We start from the raw sequence: 21,487 nt of genomic DNA on the forward strand, positions 1-21,487 counted from the left end.
ATGAACCATGTTCTTGATCATCCATTCTCAACCAGTGTTTCTCCAGACTTCGCCAGAGATTCCTGGAGCTGACTGACCTCTCATTTATTGATGCATGCATAATTCTGAGGCTAATGCTACTTGAAAGAGTCAATTTTCCCCACTGACCACAAATGTAAAAGGCATTTTCCCAATGACCCCTGATGAATACATTTTAGAAGGGGTTCCCCCAGACCTAAAAAAATTATATTTCAAGGGCTCCTTGGAGGAAAAAAAGTTTGAGAAAGGCTGTTCTAGAGGAACACCACCTTTCATTATGTCCACCAGTCAATGCAGCACTGCAGCAAACTTTGTTCAGTACACTTTATTTAATTTACAGAATTCCATTTCTACCATAAAAGGACCTATTGGTTGTGTTGGCCCCCCTAGGCCAAAGCTCCCCAGTCCTCCCCTGTGCTGAGCTCTGCATTTTACTTGAGCTATTGAACTCCATACATTTCTATGTAGAATCCACTACAAGAAGGAAGGCATAGACAAAATTTACTGGCTAAAAATACTATTAGCAGATTAGATGAAAAGCCATATCAGAGCCATGCTATGGGGGAAAGGTCTCCCAGACAAGTTGGAAATAGCAGTAAAACCCCTCGGGAGCATCAATCATTGCCCTCTCTACCCAAAATAGAGTAGTCAGCTATGGGTGGAGCTGTTTTTACTTATATTTACCCCTTCTTTACTTGTACCAGCATTGTCACTGATCTGTGCAGTGCCTGGAGGCTTGCATATATTGTACACCAAACTCATTGTTGTAGAATTGTCCTGTTCATACAGTGGTTATGGCTCTGGTGTGCTCCGTGCACCATCTGTGGGCATGTCATCTTCCCGCCTTGCTCTCCGCACTTGCTGATCATGCTCCATCTTCCGCAGTCTCTCCTTTTGCTTCTCCATTTTCCCATTGGCTTTCCGGAGCTTCTCAACTGTCACTCTCATGTCTTTGATCTTTTTTCTAATGAGCAATCTGTCTTGAGAATTTACTCCAAGGGCCTAGAGAGAAAAGGGAGATGATGTATGATCAAAAAGGAACATAACAAGTCTCAGTTCTATTTTTTCATTAATAGGAAGTCAGAGATTCCAACATTTTCCAACGAGCTGTCAGGCTGTCTGTTCTGCTCACAACAGAAGTATAGACCTAAATATGGAAAGTGTTTTAGAAACACTGTGCGGTGTCTTTGGGGTGGAGGAACTTGACTGGCCTGCACAAAGTCCTGACCTCAACCCGATAGAACAGCATTGGGATTAATCAGAGCGGAGACTGTGAGCCAGGCCTTCTCGTTCAACATCAGTGCCTGGCCTCACAAATACGCTTCTGGAAGAATAGTCAAACACTCTCATAGACAGACTCCTAAACCTTGTGGACACCCTTCCCAGAAAAGTTACATAGTTAGGAAGGTTGAATAAAGACACCAGTCCATCCTGAGTGAGTTTCTACAATTGCACACTCACATTGGTCCCTGCCCTCAAGGAGCCCACAATCTAAGGTCCCCATTCATATACTAGCGCCAATTTTGGCCAGAAGCCAATTCACCTACCTGCATGTCTTTGGAGTGTGGAAGGAAACCGGAGTACCCGGAGGAAACCCACACAGGCACAGGGAGAACATACAAACTCCAGGCAGGTAGTGTCATGGTTGGGATTTGAATCAGCGACCCTTTTTACTGGTAGGCGAGAGTGCTAACCACTACACCACTGTGCCGTTGAAGCCGGTATAGCTGCAAAAGGTGGGCCAACGCAATATTAAACCCGACAGACTAAGACTGGAATGCCATTAAAGTTCATGTGTGTAGAAAGGCAGGTGTCCCAATACTTTTGACAATATAGTGAAAACTACATTGGATGCAACTCAGTCTTTTTTGGTGAGTTGATACTGCCTGTAAATCTTGTTGAGCCAACAAGCTTCCATAATGTCTACACGAATCAGGTCTCCGGAGGTATTTTTTTTGCATAAGCCGACATTTGAGATAGAACACTAGTGCCACAGTTTTGAACCAACTTGACACAAGAAAGTGGATCTATGCAGAAGACAATAGTAATGATTATACTTTCACTATTTATAATAATAATATTGTATCTAGATTTTTTATGGCTTAAAGCTGAATTCCATGCTTCTAACCCCCGATCGCATAGCTCCCAACTGTCCCTGATTTGAAGGGACTGTCCCTGATTTGGAGCAATGTCCCTCTGTCCCTCTTTTGCCCTCATTTTGGTCTGATCTATATAGTTGTATATAAAATGCACTCTTTATCTTTCAAAAAGTGTTTCCCAGTACTAAACAGTTCATCCAATTTCTAAATTGCTGCATTTGTAAATTTTAAAAGCCAATATAAAGGAATACTAGCTGTAAAAAAAAGCACCTGTGAATTTAATGAAGCTTTTTTTCGGTTAATTCTCCTTTAAGGGGGTGTGGCAGGAGGCGTGCCCTATGCCTACTTACGTTTGCTAGTAGGTGTCCCTCATTCCCATCTCAAAATGTTGGGAGGTGTGTGATCTTACTTCAATATCTATATGATAGGGGCACACCACCAGCCAGTAATTATGTGACTTTGGCCTTGGATTGGAACAAGGCTAGGCCGCATCAGGCCACATGCCCTGGCACACTTTGCATGGCCTGGAAGGGAAGGCCTGGAAAAGTTAAGGACATATGACCTGCTCTGTCTTAGCCTTGTCCTGAACCCAGGCTGTAGTGATATAGACAGTTAGGGGGTTCCCCCCACATTATGCCACGTGCAGACGTGGCCTACTTACATAGAAGAAAGGGAGCATTGACATTGTGGTGTCAACAGTGCAGAGGCTCTATGAGCCCACAGATCATTGCCACCACCAACAAGGAACTTTAGACCTAGTAATTATGAGGACCAGTTTATTTTTATTTTATTTTTTTGAGTTTAGTGAAACTTTAATGAATGTATGCATCAAAAAATGATAAAAATTGACACTACTGTCCAAAATGGTGGACACATTTGAAAATGGAAGGATTTGTCTAATTCTAATGCCGCGTACACACGGTCGAACTGTTTGACGTACTTAGTCCGTTGAAACACATTTCAGCGGACAACCCGCTCGTGTGTGGGCTTCAGCGGACTTTTTCAGCGTGCAGTCCGGAGTACTAAGAATTTCGGATTTTCCAAAAATCTGTCCGTCGTACTTTGGTTTCAGCGGACAATACGGTCGTCAGTATGCTAGTTCGACGGACTAAGAATGGCGCATGCCCAGAAAGGATTTACACGGCGAAAGGGTGCTTTGCTGTGTCTTGGACTTCCTATTTCTAGTCCCGTCGTACGTGCTGTACACGTCATCGCGCAAGCTTTCGACGGACTGTTTGTGTATCCGTGTGTGGTCAAGTCCGTTCAGTGGAAACTACGACGGATTGTCCGTCGGATTGTATGACGGACTAAGTACGCCATACAATCCGCTCGTGTGTACGCGGCATTAGTGATATACAATACCTTGAAAAAGTATTCATACTTTGAAATTTTCCACATTTTGCCATGTTACAACCAAAAAGGTAAATGTGCTTTATTTGGTTTTTATGTGATAGACCAACACAAAGTGGCACATAATTGTGATATGGAAGGAAAATGATAAATGGCTTTCAACATTTTTTGCAAATAAATATCTGAAAAGTGTGGCGTGCATTTGTATTCAATCCCCTTTACTCTGATACCCCTAACTAAAATCTAGTGGAACCAATTGCCTCCAGAAGTCACCTAATTAGTAAATTGAGTCCACCTGTGTGTAATTAATTCTCAGTATAATAAAGCTGTTCTGTGACATCCTCAGAGGTTTGTTAGTGAACCCTAGTGAACAAACAGCATCATGAAGGCCAAGGAACACACCAGACAGGTCATGGATAAAGTTGTGGAGACATTTAAAGCAAGGATGGGGTCTAAAAAAATATCCCAAGCTTTGAACATCTCACTGTTCAATCCATCATAGGAAAATGGAAAGAGTATGATACAACTGCAAATCTAACAAGACATGGCCATCCACCTAAAGTGACAGGCCATACAAGGAGAGCATTCATCAGAGAAGCAGCCAAGAGGCCCATGGTAACTCTGGAGGAGCTGCAGAGATCCACGGCTCAGGTGGGAGAATCTGTCCACAGGACAACTATTAGTGGCGCACTCCACAAATCTGACCTTTATGGAAGAGTGGCAAGAAGAAAGCCATTGTTGAAAGAAAGCCATAAGAAGTCCTGTTTGCAGTTTGTGAGAAGCCACACTTCTGCACTGTGCACTGCACATCACTCTGAAAACACCACCATGAAACATGGTGGTGGCAGCATCATGTTGTGGGGATGCTTTTCTTCAGCAAGGACAGAGAAGATGGTCAGAGTTGATGGAAAGATGGAGCCAAATACAGGGTAAGAAAACCTGTTATGCTGCATACACACGACCAGACCTTTCGACGGACTAGGTCAGACAGTCTTCCTGACGGACTTTCGGCGGAGTTCCGACAGACTTTCCGAACGAACAGACTTGGCCACACACAAGCACACCAAAGTCCAATGGATTTGAACGTGATGACATACGATCGGACTAGAATAAGGAAGTTCATAGCCAGTAGCCAATAGCTGCCCTAGCGTTGGTTTTCGTCCGTTGGACTAGCATACAGACGAACGTATTTTTCCACCGGACTCGAGTCCGTCGGAAAGATTTGAAACATGTTTTATTTCTAGGTCCATCTGACTTTTGGGAACAAAAAGTCCGCTGGAGCCCATACACGAACGTAAAATCCGACGGATTCATTCCGTCGGACCTAGTGCATCGAAAAGTCCAGTTGTGTGTACGTGGCATTGGTATAAGTGATTGTGTAACAATGCTACTCGTGACACTGCAGTTTTCACTGTGAATTTACAATTCTTATTTTCACCTAACAATATTACAACCAAAACGTCTTCTTTCTTCAGCTTATGCCGCTTACACGCGCTCGGAGCCCAGATGCAGGCCTTTGCTCTCCTTTATCCGGCTCTTGGGGTACTAGTCCTCCCACTGATACAAGACACTATTCTTCCCACTGACACAAAAAATGGGGCATTATTTCTCCCCCTAATATCAAAGATGGCACATAGTTTCTACCCCCACTGGCCACTGTCTGGACCCCCTAAAGTCTGAAGGACAGTAAACTGGCCTTTTGTTTATACAGTTCGGAGACCCCTGAATTAATACGATGTAACAGTACTAATAGTCTTTACTGTGTTTTCATAGTGAGTACTAGACATGTGCATTCGTTTTCGTCCGAATGCATTTTCGTCCAAATTTCAGGTATTTTCGTTTTCGTTTTGACAAACGATAACGAAAGCACAGAATCCGAAAAACGAAAGATCCGACATAAATAAATGCTTTATTTTCGTTTTCCTTGTTACAACAGTTCGATATAGAATAGGAGATTCGACGTGTCGAATGTGCCTAACCTTACCTCTATTAGTCCAAGATTATATAGAGAAAATATTCGACAGAGAAAAAAGATTTGACAGAGAGAAAAGATTCTGCAAGTTACTGTTCTAAAAAGTGTTTGGGGACCCGGGTCCTGCCCCAGGGGACATGGATCAATGCAAAAAAAAGTTTTAAAAAAACGTCCGTTTTTTTGGAAGCAGTGATTTTAATAATGATTAAAGTGAAACAATAAAAGTGTAATATTAGTATGCCTGTGAAGGGGCATATGTTTCTGGTGCTTAGAACTGTCCCTGCACAAAGTGTCATTTATGCAGGAAAAAAAGTCCTTTAAAATCACTCGCAGCTATTATGAATTGTCGGCTCCGTAATACAGAGAACACTCATTGAAAGTCATTGATAAAATAAATAAATAAATAAATAAAAAAGCGTGGGGGTCCCCCAAATTCAATTACCAGGTCCTTCAGGTCTGGTATGGATATTAAGGGGAACCATGCGTCAAATTTAAAACAAAAAATTGACGTGGGGTTCCCCCTAAATATCCATACCAGACCCTTTATCCGAGCACGAAACCTGGCAGGCCGCAGGAAAAGGGGGGGACGAGAGAGCGGCCCCCCTCCCTCCTGAACCGTACCAGGCCACATGCCCTCAACAATGGGCGGATGCTTTGGGGGTCTGTGACCCCTCAAAGCACCTTGTCCCCATGTTGATGTGGAGAAGGGCCTCATCCCCAGAACCCTGGCCAGTGGTTGTGGGGGTCTGCGGGCGGGGGGCTTATCAGAATCTGGAAGCTCCCTTTAACAAGGGGACCCCCAGATCCTGCCCCCCGCTGTTTGAAATGGTAAGGGGGTACAAAAGTACACCTACCATTTCACAAAGAAAGTGTAAAAAATAGTTAAATAAGACAAACACACTTTTGAAAAATTCCTTTATTAAAAATAAAAAAAATAACAAAAAGATTCCAGCGGTGGCAATCCACTCTTGCTATCCATCGACGGATGATATCTTTCCAGCGATGGTTGATCTGATCCAGCGCAGCGAAACCATCCATCGTCTGTCTCCACGGAGGAGACACTGCAGGGATCCCGGTAGCCTGACGTTTGTTATATGCGGAGGGCGGGGCCACGCGTCACCTGACCCCGCCCCCTCTGACGCAAAGGGGAAACCCAGGCTTCCCCGTGACGTATGGGTGACCCCGCCCCCCTCTGATGTAACGGAAACCTGTCTGTGTTACATCAGAGGGGGGCGGGGTCACCCATACGTCACAGGGAACCCCGGGTTTCCCCTTACGTCAGAGGGGGGCGGGGTCAGGTGACGGGTGGCCCCGCCCTCCCCATATAACAAACATCAGGCCGCCGGGATCCCCGCAGTGTCTCCTCCGTGGAGACAGAAGATGGATGGATTCGCTGCGCTGGATCAGATCAACCATCGCTGGAGAGATATCATCCGTCGCTGGATAGCAAGAGTGGATTACCACCGCTGGAATCTTTTTTTTATTTTTAATAAAGGAATTTTTCAAAAGTGTGTTTGTCTTATTTAACAATTTTTTTACACTTTCTTTGTGAAATGGTAGGGATACTTTTGTACCCCCTTACCATTTCAAACAGGGGGGGCGGGATCTGGGGGTCCCCTTGTTAAAGGGGGCTTCCAGATTCTGATAAGCCCCCTGCCCGCAGACCCCCACAACCACCGGCCAGGGTTGTGGGGATGAGGCCCTTCTCCACATCAACATGGGGACAAGGTGCTTTGAGGGGTCACAGACCCCCAAAGCATCCTCCCAATGTTGAGGGCATGTGGCCTGGTACGGTTCAGGAGGGAGGGGGGCGCTCTCTCTTCCCCCCCTCTTTTCCTGCGGCCTGCCAGGTTGCGTGCTCGGATAAAGGGTCTGGTATGGATTTTTAGGGGGAACCCCATGTCAATTTTTTTTTACATTTGACGCGGGGTTCCCCTTAATATCCATACCAGACCTGAAGGGTCTGGTATGGATATTTAGGGGGAACCCCACGTCAATTTTTTTTTAAATTTGACACAGGATTCCCCTTAATATCCATACCAGACCTGAAGGGCCTGGTAATGGAATTTGGGGGACCCCCACGCTTTTTTATTTATTTATTTTATCAATGACTTTCAATGAGATTTCTCTGTATTACGGAGCCGACAATTCATAATAGCTGCGAGTGATTTTAAAGGACTTTTTTTCCTGCATAAATGACACTTTGTGCAGGGACAATTCTAAGCACCAGAAACATGCGCCCCCTCACAGGCATACTATACACACCCCCCAGCTACGAAATTTAAAGGAATATTACACTTTTATTGTTTCACTTTAAACACTATTAAAATCCCTGCTCCTGAAAAAACTGCCGTTTTTAAAACTTTTTTTTGCATTGATACATGTCCCCTGGGGCAGGACCCGGGTCCCCAAACACTTTTTAGGACAGTAACTTGCATATTAGCCTTTAAAACTAGCACTTTAGATTTTGAACGTTGGAGTCCCATAGACTTTAATAGGGTTCTAAAGTTCACATGAAGTATGCTATATACTAGCTCCGTCGAATTTTCTTTATACATTCGACAGACACCATAAGCCTTCAAAGACAGATTCGACCGTAATTCATGTGGATTTTTGGACGAATGCAATTTTTGAACGAAAAACTAAATAAATAAAAACGAATTTCGGGAGTAACTAAATAAATACATTTTTCGGACGAAAACGAAATTCCAAAACGAAATATTTTACTCTGCACATGTCTAGTGAGTACTAGACATGTGCACACTGAAATATTTTATTTTTAGTTTCAGAAATGTAGTTTTCGTCTGAAAAATACATTTATTTAGTTACTCCAGAAATTAGTTTTTATTTATTTTGTTTTTTGTTAAAAATTGCATTTGTCCGAAAATCCAAATTAATTAAGGTCGAATCTGTCATTGAAGGCTTATGGTGTCTGTCGAATGTTCAAAGAAGATTCGATGGAGCAGCTAAACTGTATGACTGCGTATAGTTTAGCTGCTCCGTCTAATCTTCTTAGAACTTTCGACAGACACCATAAGCCAAAGATTTGACGTTTGTATGTTTTTCGCTGCTTTGTCGAATCTTTGTCGTTCATGTTGAATTTATATAGTTCAGACAGAAAATGGACTGGTTATAGTGATTAGTGATGGCCGAACGGTTCGCCCGGCGGTCGTTTCGCGGCGAATTTCCGACTTTCGCCGTCCGCGGGTTCGAACGCCTTTTTCCGTCGTTCGCCCCGGCGGACTTACGTGTTTAATGTATACAAGAACTTTAACCTTTCGTGACACGTTTATCATGTGTTACAGGACAACCAATTGAGACATGACAGCTCATGGACACTTGGACATTCCCCCTAACCTATAAATACACCCGATCCGGTGGCCATTTTACATTCTTTCTTCTGTCACTGTAGGGAAAGGATCCTGTGTGGAGTAGGGACAGAGAAAACGCTAGCTATTTGGTACACAAAAGTTCTTTTCAGGACTGGTATAGGTGTTAGGTCAGCAGCCTGAGTTTCTTTTGTCAGTTTAGATAAAGGGACAGAGCGCTGTATGCTGCTATTTTAGGGACAGCTCAGCCAGATTAGTCTTTCTTCATCATCATCATCATCATCATCATTAGCTGTTACTATCAGGTCCACAAAAGAGCTGTTCCAGCTAATCGTTCCAGCCTACTCTTTTTTGCCAATTTGTATAGGGACAGGCAGGAAGCAGTGTGTCAGGCAGTGAGGATAATTTTAAAGACTTGCTGTTACTATTAGTTCCACAAAGGTTCTTTTCAGGACTGGTATCAGTGGTACGGTAATAGGCTTGTACACGTATAATATTCTTTCTTCCAAATATAGAAAGAATATTATACTTGACTGCTGCCCTTCTGCTGCAGTCTGCTAATCATTCACAACTCACTTGTTCCACAAAAGTTCTTATAAGGACTGGTAACTTGGTCTGTCTAGGGTGCTACGGTACATAGGCTTGGGTGCGGTACAGTCTGCTGTTCTGTAAGGACCGCTATCGGTCCACAATAGATAGGGTTGCCGTGCACTACTGCTGACCGCTGCCCTATACTGCAGCAGTCCTTCAGCGGTATAGGGACTGACGCACAGTCTGCTAAACACTAATACACAACCTGCTTGGTCCACAAAAGTTCTTATAAGGACTGGTAACTTGGTATAGGGTGCTACGGTACATAGGCCTGAGTGCGTTACAGTCTGCTGTTCTGTAAGGACCGCTATCGGTCCACAATACATAGGGTTGACGTGCACTACTGCTGACCGCTGCCCTATACTGCAGCAGTCCTTCAGCGGTATAGGGACTGACGCACAGTCTGCTAAACACTAACACACAACCTGCTTGGTCCACAAAAGTTCTTATAAGGACTGGTAACTTGGTATAGGGTGCTACGGTACATAGGCCTGAGTGCAGTACAGTCTGCTGTTCTGTAAGGACTGCTATCGGTCCACAATACATAGGGTTGCCGTGCACTACTGCTGACCGCTGCCCTATACTGCAGCAGTCCTTCAGCGGTATAGGGACTGACGCACAGTCTGCTAAACACTAATACACAACCTGCTTGGTCCACAAAAGTTCTTATAAGGACTGGTAACTTGGTATAGGGTGCTACGGTACATAGGCCTGAGTGCGTTACAGTCTGCTGTTCTGTAAGGACCGCTATCGGTCCACAATACATAGGGTTGCCGTGCACTACTGCTGACCGCTGCCCTATACTGCAGCAGTCCTTCATTGGTATAGGGACTGACGTACAGTCTGCTAATCACTAACACACAACCTGCTTGGTCCACAAAAGTTCTTATAAGGACTGGTAACTTGGTATAGGGTGCTACGGTACATAGGCCTGAGTGCGTTACAGTCTGCTGTTCTGTAAGGACCGCTATCGGTCCACAATACATAGGGTTGCCGTGCACTACTGCTGACCGCTGCCCTATACTGCAGCAGTCCTTCATTGGTATAGGGACTGACGTACAGTCTGCTAATCACTAACACACAACCTGCTTGGTCCACAAAAGTTCTTATAAGGACTGGTAACTTGGTATAGGGTGCTACGGTACATAGGCCTGAGTGCGTTACAGTCTGCTGTTCTGTAAGGACCGCTATCGGTCCACAATACATAGGGTTGCCGTGCACTACTGCTGACCGCTGCCCTATACTGCAGCAGTCCTTCATTGGTATAGGGACTGACGTACAGTCTGCTAATCACTAACACACAACCTGCTTGGTCCACAAAAGTTCTTATAAGGACTGGTAACTTGGTATAGGGTGCTACGGTACATAGGCCTGAGTGCGTTACAGTCTGCTGTTCTGTAAGGACCGCTATCGGTCCACAATACATAGGGTTGCCGTGCACTACTGCTGACCGCTGCCCTATACTGCAGCAGTCCTTCATTGGTATAGGGACTGACGTACAGTCTGCTAATCACTAACACACAACCTGCTTGGTCCACAAAAGTTCTTATAAGGACTGGTAACTTGGTATAGGGTGCTACGGTACATAGGCCTGAGTGCGTTACAGTCTGCTGTTCTGTAAGGACCGCTATCGGTCCACAATACATAGGGTTGCCGTGCACTACTGCTGACCGCTGCCCTATACTGCAGCAGTCCTTCATTGGTATAGGGACTGACGTACAGTCTGCTAATCACTAACACACAACCTGCTTGGTCCACAAAAGTTCTTATAAGGACTGGTAACTTGGTATAGGGTGCTACGGTACATAGGCCTGAGTGCGTTACAGTCTGCTGTTCTGTAAGGACCGCTATCGGTCCACAATACATAGGGTTGCCGTGCACTACTGCTGACCGCTGCCCTATACTGCAGCAGTCCTTCATTGGTATAGGGACTGACGTACAGTCTGCTAATCACTAACACACAACCTGCTTGGTCCACAAAAGTTCTTATAAGGACTGGTAACTTGGTATAGGGTGCTACGGTACATAGGCCTGAGTGCGTTACAGTCTGCTGTTCTGTAAGGACCGCTATCGGTCCACAATACATAGGGTTGCCGTGCACTACTGCTGACCGCTGCCCTATACTGCAGCAGTCCTTCAGCGGTATAGGGACTGACGCACAGTCTGCTAAACACTAACACACAACCTGCTTGGTCCACAAAAGTTCTTATAAGGACTGGTAACTTGGTATAGGGTGCTACGGTACATAGGCCTGAGTGCAGTACAGTCTGCTGTTCTGTAAGGACCGCTATCGGTCCACAATACATAGGGTTGCCGTGCACTACTGCTGACCGCTGCCCTATACTGCAGCAGTCCTTCATTGGTATAGGGACTGACGTACAGTCTGCTAATCACTAACACACAACCTGCTTGGTCCACAAAAGTTCTTATAAGGACTGGTAACTTGGTATAGGGTGCTACGGTACATAGGCCTGAGTGCAGTACAGTCTGCTGTTCTGTAAGGACCGCTATCGGTCCACAATACATAGGGTTGACGTGCACTACTGCTGACCGCTGCCCTATACTGCAGCAGTCCTTCATTGGTATAGGGACTGACGTACAGTCTGCTAATCACTAACACACAACCTGCTTGGTCCACAAAAGTTCTTATAAGGACTGGTAACTTGGTATAGGGTGCTACGGTACATAGGCCTGAGTGCGTTACAGTCTGCTGTTCTGTAAGGACCGCTATCGGTCCACAATACATAGGGTTGCCGTGCACTACTGCTGACCGCTGCCCTATACTGCAGCAGTCCTTCAGCGGTATAGGGACTGACGCACAGTCTGCTAAACACTAACACACAACCTGCTTGGTCCACAAAAGTTCTTATAAGGACTGGTAACTTGGTATAGGGTGCTACGGTACATAGGCCTGAGTGCAGTACAGTCTGCTGTTCTGTAAGGACCGCTATCGGTCCACAATACATAGGGTTGCCGTGCACTACTGCTGACCGCTGCCCTATACTGCAGCAGTCCTTCATTGGTATAGGGACTGACGTACAGTCTGCTAATCACTAACACACAACCTGCTTGGTCCACAAAAGTTCTTATAAGGACTGGTAACTTGGTATAGGGTGCTACGGTACATAGGCCTGAGTGCGTTACAGTCTGCTGTTCTGTAAGGACCGCTATCGGTCCACAATACATAGGGTTGCCGTGCACTACTGCTGACCGCTGCCCTATACTGCAGCAGTCCTTCATTGGTATAGGGACTGACGTACAGTCTGCTAATCACTAACACACAACCTGCTTGGTCCACAAAAGTTTTTATAAGGACTGGTAACTTGGTATAGGGTGCTACGGTACATAGGCCTGAGTGCAGTACAGTCTGCTGTTCTGTAAGGACCGCTATCGGTCCACAATACATAGGGTTGACGTGCACTACTGCTGACCGCTGCCCTATACTGCAGCAGTCCTTCAGCGGTATAGGGACTAAGAGTTTTGTCACAGGGTGATTTAAAAAATGACAGGCAGAGGAAGAGGCAGGCCCTTCCGCAGGGGTGGTAGGGGTAGGGCAGGAGCAACAGCCTTGAGCCAAAGTGGGAAGTTGCAGAAGGTGCGTTCAATTACTTTAAAGGACGCACCAGACTTGGTTGAGTGGCTCACTCAGCCTTATTCTTCTGCACCCTCCTCATCCTCTCGATCTGCACCCTCTTCTTCACTCTCTGCTATGTGCACCCCCAAAGACACTACCACCAACAACACCACCACCACCACATACCTTCCGCTTGAGTGCAAATGGGGGCCTTCATGCTCCAGTGTTTTAATAGGGACCCCCGTATAAAAAGCATGAGGGTCAAGGACCAGTACTGGGTGGCAACGTACTTAGATCCCCGGTACAAACACAAAATGGCGGAAATGTTACCGCCGTCGCAGAGGGCTGTCAGAATGCAGCACTTCCAGGCCTTGCTTCGAGAAATGCTGCATTCTGCTTTTGCGTGCGCTGGCAGAGGAGCAATTCCCACTCCCAGAGAAGGATTTGCGGGTACCAATCCAACAGCGCCTGCAAGAAGAGGCCGGTTTGAAGATGTGTTGGTGACTTCGGATATGAGGTCATTCTTTCAGCCGACCCATCGACAGGTGTCATCCGGATCCAGCATCAGGGAACGCCTAGACCGTCAGGTGTCCGACTACATTGGGTTAACGGCCGATGTGGACGCTCTGAGGAGTGATGAACCCCTAGACTACTGGGTGGGCAGGCTTGACCTCTGGCCAGAGCTTGCCCAATTTGCAATCGAACTGTTGGCTTGCCCCTCATCCAGTGTCCTGTCCGAAAGGACGTTCAGCGCAGCAGGGGGGATTGTGACCGATAAGCGTACTCGCCTAGCTCACGACAGTGTTAACTACCTCACATTTCTAAAAATGAATGAGGCATGGATCTCGGAGGAATTCAACACATGTGATCAGTAGACCATGTATATGTCTATAAACAATTTTTGGAATCAAGCACACAGACCTTCTTAATTCATTTGGCTCACTTCCCTGACCCAAAAAAGCACACCGTACTATATGCCCCTACCCTCCTCTTTGAAGAGGTTGAGCGGTGTCATATTTCTACTGGGGCTGCTTATTATGAGGGGTTCCCACCATCCCTGTGCTGTGCTGACTTCCTCCTGGGTGTTCTTATTATGAGGGGCTCCCACCATCCCTGTGCTGTGCTGACTTCCTCCTGGGGGTTCTTATTATGAGGGGCTCCCACCATCCCTGTGCTGTGCTGACTTCCTCCTGGGGGTTCTTATTATGAGGGGATCACACCATCCCTGTGCTGTGCTGACTTCCTCCTGGGGCTGCTTACGGTGCTGCTGTCAGCGCTGTATGTCACGGAGCTGCTGTCAGCGCTGTATGTCACGGAGCTGCTGTCAGCGCTGTATGTCACGGAGCTGCTGTCAGCGCTGTATGTCACGGAGCTGCTGTCAGCGCTGTATGTCACGGAGCTGCTGTCAGCGCTGTATGTCACGGAGCTGCTGTCAGTGCTGTATGTCACGGAGCTGCTGTCAGCGCTGTATGTCACGGAGCTGCTGTCAGCGCTGTATGTCACGGAGCTGCTGTCAGCGCTGTATGTCACGGTGCTGCTGTCAGCGCTGTATGTCACGGAGCTGCTGTCAGCGCTGTATGTCACGGAGCTGCTGTCAGTGCTGTATGTCACGGAGCTGCTGTCAGCGCTGTATGTCACGGAGCTGCTGTCAGCGCTGTATGTCACGGAGCTGCTGTCAGCGCTGTATGTCACGGTGCTGCTGTCAGCGCTGTATGTCACGGAGCTGCTGTCAGCGCTGTATGTCACGGAGCTGCTGTCAGCGCTGTATGTCACGGAGCTGCTGTCAGCGCTGTATGTCACGGAGCTGCTGTCAGCGCTGTATGTCACGGAGCTGCTGTCAGCGCTGTATGTCACGGTGCTGATGTCAGTGCTCTGTATTACGGTGCTGCTGTCAGTGCTCTGTATCTCCTGCACCCTCTTGTTTGCCTACCCTGGTCCCTGACCTTCCCTCTCCTCCATTGCCTTCATTAGCTCCATAGTCCTGAATTGTCAGAACAATTTCCCAAATAAAAAAAAAATGCTTGTAGTTATCGATCCCAAATTCACCTCATACATGTATTATGCTATTGTCCAGGTGGTGGGACTACGTGCTACCCCCTAATAATTACCCCGTGGCCGCAAATTCGACCTAAAGGTTTGCGAAATTCGCCTCCCATTGAAGTCAATGGAGCCCGCGGCGAACGGTCGTTTTCGCGAACGTTTGTGCCCGTTCGCGTTTCGCGTTCGCGAAACGTCCCGTCGGAAGTTCGTCCATCACTAATAGTGATCACTGATCAGACAGGTAACAAGAAAGGGTATATAGAATCTATATAGAATCTCAATCTATAATATAGAATCTATAATAATAAATCACCCCCCACAACATGGGCAGCCTCTGAGGCTATCACAACACTAGTATCACTATCAGGTTCACAACACTTGGCCCTTGTACACATGGTCGGACTTTCCGACAACAAAATCCGTCGGATTTTGTCCGACGGATTTTGTCTGAAACTTGTGTTGCATACAAAGTCAGACAAAGTTGTCGGAAAATCCGATCGTACGTAACGTGACAAGGTTATTTCGTAACGAGGGGACTACGTTCAAGCTAGTAGCCAATAGCTTTGGTCTAGGAATTTGATCTGAGCATGCGTGGCACCAGGGGCGGACTGACAACTCATGAGCAATAGGAGATTATGGGGCCCCCGGGCAATAGGTAAGATTATGGGGCCCCCAGGCAATAGATTATGGGGCCACACAGACACACAATATACGCACACAGTATACACACACAGAATAAACATACACACATTGAAAAGGTACTGGAGAGGCGGGGCAGCTATAATCTTGGGATTTTTTTTAAAAACACGGATTTTTACATACTGTCCCTGGTTTTATTGAGGCTGGTGTGACGGACTGGGGTTTATATGGTCACAAAACAGACACCCCAAAGCAAAGTACATATTCATTTTTTTTTTTTATATTTCTAAACATCTCCCTTCTATTCTATTAATAACCAGTAGATGGCAGAGAAGGTACACAAACAGAGTCTATATAAGGCCACACACCATGTGACTGGAAATTAAACTACTTCCAGCCATAAAGTCAGTGGTCATATCTCATGCTGTTTGTGTGATTCTTTGCAGGTATGTACTCTAAATTGTTCCTAATCTGTATTAATCTGTGATAGAAAGATTCCTAAACATCTTGAGCAGATGCAGAAAAAGTCTCAGCAGATTTTATGCTATAGTTTTGCTGTAATTAAAAGTTTAGAACAGCATGTGTCAGAAACAAGTGAAAAGTGCATAAGAACATGAAAATACTGCATTAGTCAGAACAAATGTCTATGATAGACACTGGACCTTTCTAAATAGGTATATTTAAACCTGATTTATTGGAAATTGCATAGATTTATAGAAGCACATGTTTTCTGTTATTTAATATATAAAAAAAACTATTGTATGTAAAGCTTATGTATTGCATCATACAGACATGCAATGTGCACCATCTAGTGGTTAAAAAAGAGTACTACCATGAAAATATTTGTATTAAAGCAATGCATTGCTAGTATGATTATTGCACACTTAAAATGTACCAGAGAGATAAAGATAATTATCTATAACACTGAATAACAGGGATATATATGTTATTAAATTTAGTAATGTTCATTGTTATTACTACGTTTTAAAATACTTTAGTTAAAATCTGTATTATATATATTGTTAATGGTTATAAACATGTGACTATAAAAATGTAAAAGATGTATTGTTATGTAAAAATTAAACTACTTCCAGCCATAAAGTCAGTGGTCATATCTCATGCTGTTTGTGTGATTCTTTGCAGTCCACGCCATGCTGATCACCTTATCTCATCGCGTCTACAATCATCGGCTCTCTTAATTCACATTTTGAGGCCGGTAACATTTTGGGGGCTCGTGTGCTGGTATTCGTTGTGTTACCAGTGAAAGGGAAGTGCGAGACAAGCGTGAGCCTGCTACAGAGCTACAAGAAAAGTCGTGAATGTCGTCTGCCTCGTGAGTGCAAGTCTTCAGATTGCAACAGAGATGGCGTCTCCTCGTCGTGCGCTGATGTGGGATATCCAGAATCAAATTCATCTGCTTAATGAAGAACAGCTGCATAGCCTCGCTATTACGCTGGAAGATGAAAGAGACGTGGACGTTCCATCAGTGACTGGTACCAACGAAATGGAACTTGTTGAATTTATTGAAGACTACTTGAGAAGTGATCAGCTGGAAAAGTTGGAATATCAAGGTATGTCTTACCTACTCATCATCCAAGACAAGATCAATGAACTTAAACTTAACAAGGAAAGTACACCAACTGTGGACATTGCAACCGCTGCAAAAAAAAATAAGTAGTGGGACTGCAAGGACTGAACAGGTATCGGAGGTGGTGAGATTAACTGATGTTGTTGCTTTATTGCCACGTAGAGAATTTAAAATGCATGGTGGTGTAATTTCAGATCATGGTTCGGACATGAGTTACAGTAGCGTATGCAGACAAATTGACGAGGGTCTAACAGAAAAATTCCCTGAATCTGAAATTATACGCACAGTGTTGAGAATAATCAAACCTGGTAATTTTAAAGATATGTTGACTGACAAAGATGATCTTACTGTTGCTGAATTGAAAAGGTTTTTGAAGTCACATATGAGAGAACGAAGTGGTAATGAGTTATTTCAGGACCTTAGCAATGCTACCCAGCAAGAAAGAGAAACAGCACAACAATTTGTTTACAGGCTAGTGGGGTTAAAACAAAAAGTTCTGTCTACATCACAACATGATAGGCGAGAGCTTAACTATGACAAAAAACTGGTGCAAGACATATTCCTTCATACACTGTATCAGGGACTAAATGAGAAAAATTCTAATGTTAGATGAGATATCAAGCCTTACGTGTCTGATTTGACAGTAACGGATGACTTTATCATAGAGCAGGTCACCAGATCAGTTGATGAGGAAACAGAAAGGCAGAGACGCTTAAACAGTGCTCCTAAACATAAACCTCTTACTGTTCATTCATCACAGACACCAGGGAATAGTGAAAAAGACACCTTGCAAAAGAGAGTTGAGGGAGATGTTAAAGCAAATCACACTGCATTAATGGAACTAACAACACAGGTCTCTGCTCTCACAAAGAACCTGGAAAAGATGATGAAGCTAACTCCTATTGTTGGAAATCAAATGACTAAGCCACTAACCAATGTTCAAGTTCCAGATACAACTCACTGCAAGCCCAGGTGTGATGATTGCATTAAACAAGAGAGTCAGAACTGCTACCATTGTTTCTACTGTGGTTGGACAGGACACAGAGCGGTTGATTGCTTGAAGAAAAGAAGGCAGTCGGGAAACGACAAATGGTCACTGGGAAAGGGACAACCAGTGACCACCTCAAATGATCTGTTCCATGCTAAGGTAAACAGGGTATTCACCCACCGGTCAACTAGAACACTCCCAAAAGAGAATGGATTCTCCAAACAACACGTAGCACAATTAATTGGAGGAAAATGCCTACTGTCATGTCGGATGAATGGTGTACCGGTTGACATGTTGATGGATACAGGAGCTCAGGTCAGCATTGTCGGGAAGGCATGGTTAGAAAAGTTTCTACCCAGTGTCTCCATTAGGCACATACAAGATTTACTTTGTGATGACAACTTATCCATTACAGCTGCAAATGGTTCTCTCATTCCATTCATCGGATGGATTGAAGTCTGCCTGGAATTCAAAAGTAGTGGACATGGAAACTCAGCCATTTATGTGCCAATGCTGGTGAGTGACTGCTGTAATGACAATCCAATTCTTGGGTTTAATGTTATTGAAGAATTGATCAGAGAAAACCGTGACCGACCAAACAGCACCCAAAACCTGACTATCTTGCTGAGTGAAGCTATGAAAGTAAGACAGAGTGTAGCGAATAACATTGTCAATGCTGTCAGTCAAGCAACTGACCCAGGAGAAATATTCAATAGTCGTATGGTCAAAGTGGGGAAGAAGGGACTCCAGATTAAAGGAGGCGAGCTCTGTGAAGTCAAATGCAGAATTAGAGCGTGGCCGAAAGGAGGAATCATGCCATTTGAACCACTTCCCGAATATCCAATTGAGGAAGGACTTGAACTATTTCCTTCAGTGGTAGATGTGCCAAATGGGTTCTCTAAACTGATGAAGATACCTATACTGAACCGTGCTCAACATGACATCTACCTTCCACCCAGAACAGTATTGGGTACCATTTCTCCAGCAGCTGAGATTCTACCATTGTCTCCAAACAAAGACGATGGAAAGGGAATTGACCAGAAGAAAAGGGTGTTTCATGTAAACCAGTTGAATCAAGTGGACACTGGAAATCAGCTACCCACTAACAAATCTGTTAAGTGGCACCCACCTGCCAATTTGGAAGATCTCTCAGAAGAAGAACAGGAGATAGCGAGACAAATGTTATATGATGAATCAGATGTCTTTGCTCGAGATGAGGGAGACATAGGATGCATCCCTAACCTGAAACTGAGGATAAATCTGAAAGATGAAACTCCTGTCCAGAATAGACATGTGCATTCGTTTTCGTCCGAATGCATTTTCGTCCGAATTTCAGCTATTTTCGTTTTCGTTTTGACAAACGATAACGAAAGCACAAAATCCGAAAAACGAAAGATCCGACATAAATAAATGCTTTATTTTCGTTTTCATTGTTACAACAGTTCGATATAGAATAGGAGATTCGACATGACTCTGACAACAATCTGTGTCTATAGAACCTGTGTTCGAATGTGCCTAACCTTACCTCTATTAGTCCAAGATTATATAGAGAAAATATTCGACAGAGAAAAAAGATTTGACAGAGAGAAAAGATTCTGCAAGATACTGTCCTAAAAAGTGTTTGGGGACCCGGGTCCTGCCCCAGGGGACATGGATCAATGCAAAAAAAAGTTCTAAAAACTGACGTTTTTTTGGGAGCAGTGATTTTAATAATGATTAAAGTGAAACAATAAAAGTGTAATATTCCTTTAAATTTCGTAGGGGGGGGGGGTTGTCTATAGTATGCCTGTGAAGGGGCGCATGTTTCCCGTGCTTAGAATTGTCCCTGCACAAAGTGTCATTTATGCAGGAAAAAAAGTCCTTTAAAATCACTCGCAGCTATAATGAATTGTCGGCTCCGTAATACAGAGAACACTCATTGAAAGTCATTGATAAAAAAATAAATAAATAAATAAATAAAAAAGTGTGGGGGTCCCCCAAATTCAATTACCAGGCCCTTCAGGTCTGGTATGGATATTAAGGGGAACCCTGCCTCAAATTTAAGAAAAAATTTGACGTGGGGTTCCCCCTAAATATCCATAACCAGACCCTTCAGGTCTGGTATGGATATTAAGGGGAACCCCGCGTCAAATGAAAAAAAAAATTGACGTGGGGTTCCCCCTAAAAATCCATACCAGACCCTTTATCCGAGCACGCAACCTGGCAGGCCACAGGAAAAGAGGGGGGGACGAGAGAGCGGCCCCCCCTCCCTCCTGAACCGTACCAGGCCACATGCCCTCAACATTGGGAGGATGCTTTGGGGGTCTGTGACCCCTCAAAGCACCTTGTCCCCATGTTGATGAAGACAAGGGCCTCATCCCCACAACCCTGGCCGGTGGTTGTGGAGGTCTGCGGGCGGGGGGCTTATCAGAATCTGGAAGCCCCCTTTAACAAGGGGACCCCCAGATCCCGGCCCCCCCCTGTTTGAAATGGTAAGGGGGTACAAAAGTACCCCTACCATTTCACAAAGAAAGTGTAAAAAATGGTTAAATAAAACAAACACACTTTTGAAAAATTCCTTTATTAAAAATAAAAAAATAAAAAAAAGATTCCAGCGGCGGTAATCCACTCTTGCTATCCAGCGACGGACGGTCATCTCTCCAGCGATGGCTCATCTCATCCAGCGCAGCGAATCCATCCTTCTGTCTCCGTGTAGGAGACACTGCAGGCATTCCGGCGGCTGACGTTTCTTATATACGGAGGGCGGGGCCACCCGTCACCTGACCCCGCCCCCCTCTGACGCAAGGGGAAACCCGGGGTTCCCTGTGACGTATGGGTGACCCCGCACCCCTCTGATGTAACACAGGCAGGTTTTCCGTTACATCAGAGGGGGGCGGGGTCACCTATACGTCACGGGGAACCCCGGGTTTCCCCTTGCGTCCGAGGGGGGCGGGGTCAGGTGACGGGTGGCCCCGCCCTCCGTATATAAGAAACGTCAGCCGCCGGAATCCTTGCAGTGTCTCCTCCACGGAGACAGAAGAAGGATGGATCGCTGCGCTGGATGAGATGAGACATCGCTGGAGAGATGATCGTCCGTCGCTGGATAGTAAGAGTGGATTACCGCCGCTGGAATCTTTTTTTTTATTTTTTTATTTTTAATAAAGGAATTTTTCAAAAGTGTGTTTGTTTTATTTAACCATTTTTTACACTTTCTTTGTGAAATGGTAGGGGTACTTTTGTACCCCCTTACCATTTCAAACAGGGGGGGGCGGGATCTGGGGGTCCCCTTGTTAAAGGGGGCTTCCAGATTCTGATAAGCC

At 45.2% G+C, this 21,487-nt stretch overlaps 1 protein-coding gene across 7 annotated transcripts in view; it reads right to left on the reverse strand.

The window, feature by feature from the left end:
• Window positions 1-328: 328 nt before the first annotated feature.
• The window catches only part of PPP1R9A (protein phosphatase 1 regulatory subunit 9A), a 368,034-nt gene continuing 346,875 nt past the window's right edge, over window positions 329-21,487 (reverse strand). For all 7 annotated transcript variants that reach the window (XM_077490762.1, XM_077490767.1, XM_077490765.1 and 4 more), the window contains one exon: window positions 329-1,020. In XM_077490762.1, the coding sequence (XP_077346888.1) occupies window positions 811-1,020 (210 nt within the window). In that variant the 3' untranslated portion in view covers window positions 329-810. The remainder of the gene's footprint in view (window positions 1,021-21,487) is intronic.

This window comes from Lithobates pipiens, unplaced genomic scaffold (genome assembly GCF_037356315.1).
Source record: "Lithobates pipiens isolate NorthernLeopardFrog02 unplaced genomic scaffold, aLitPip1_a1.2 Scaffold_19, whole genome shotgun sequence".
Taxonomy (NCBI): Eukaryota; Metazoa; Chordata; class Amphibia; order Anura; family Ranidae; genus Lithobates; species Lithobates pipiens.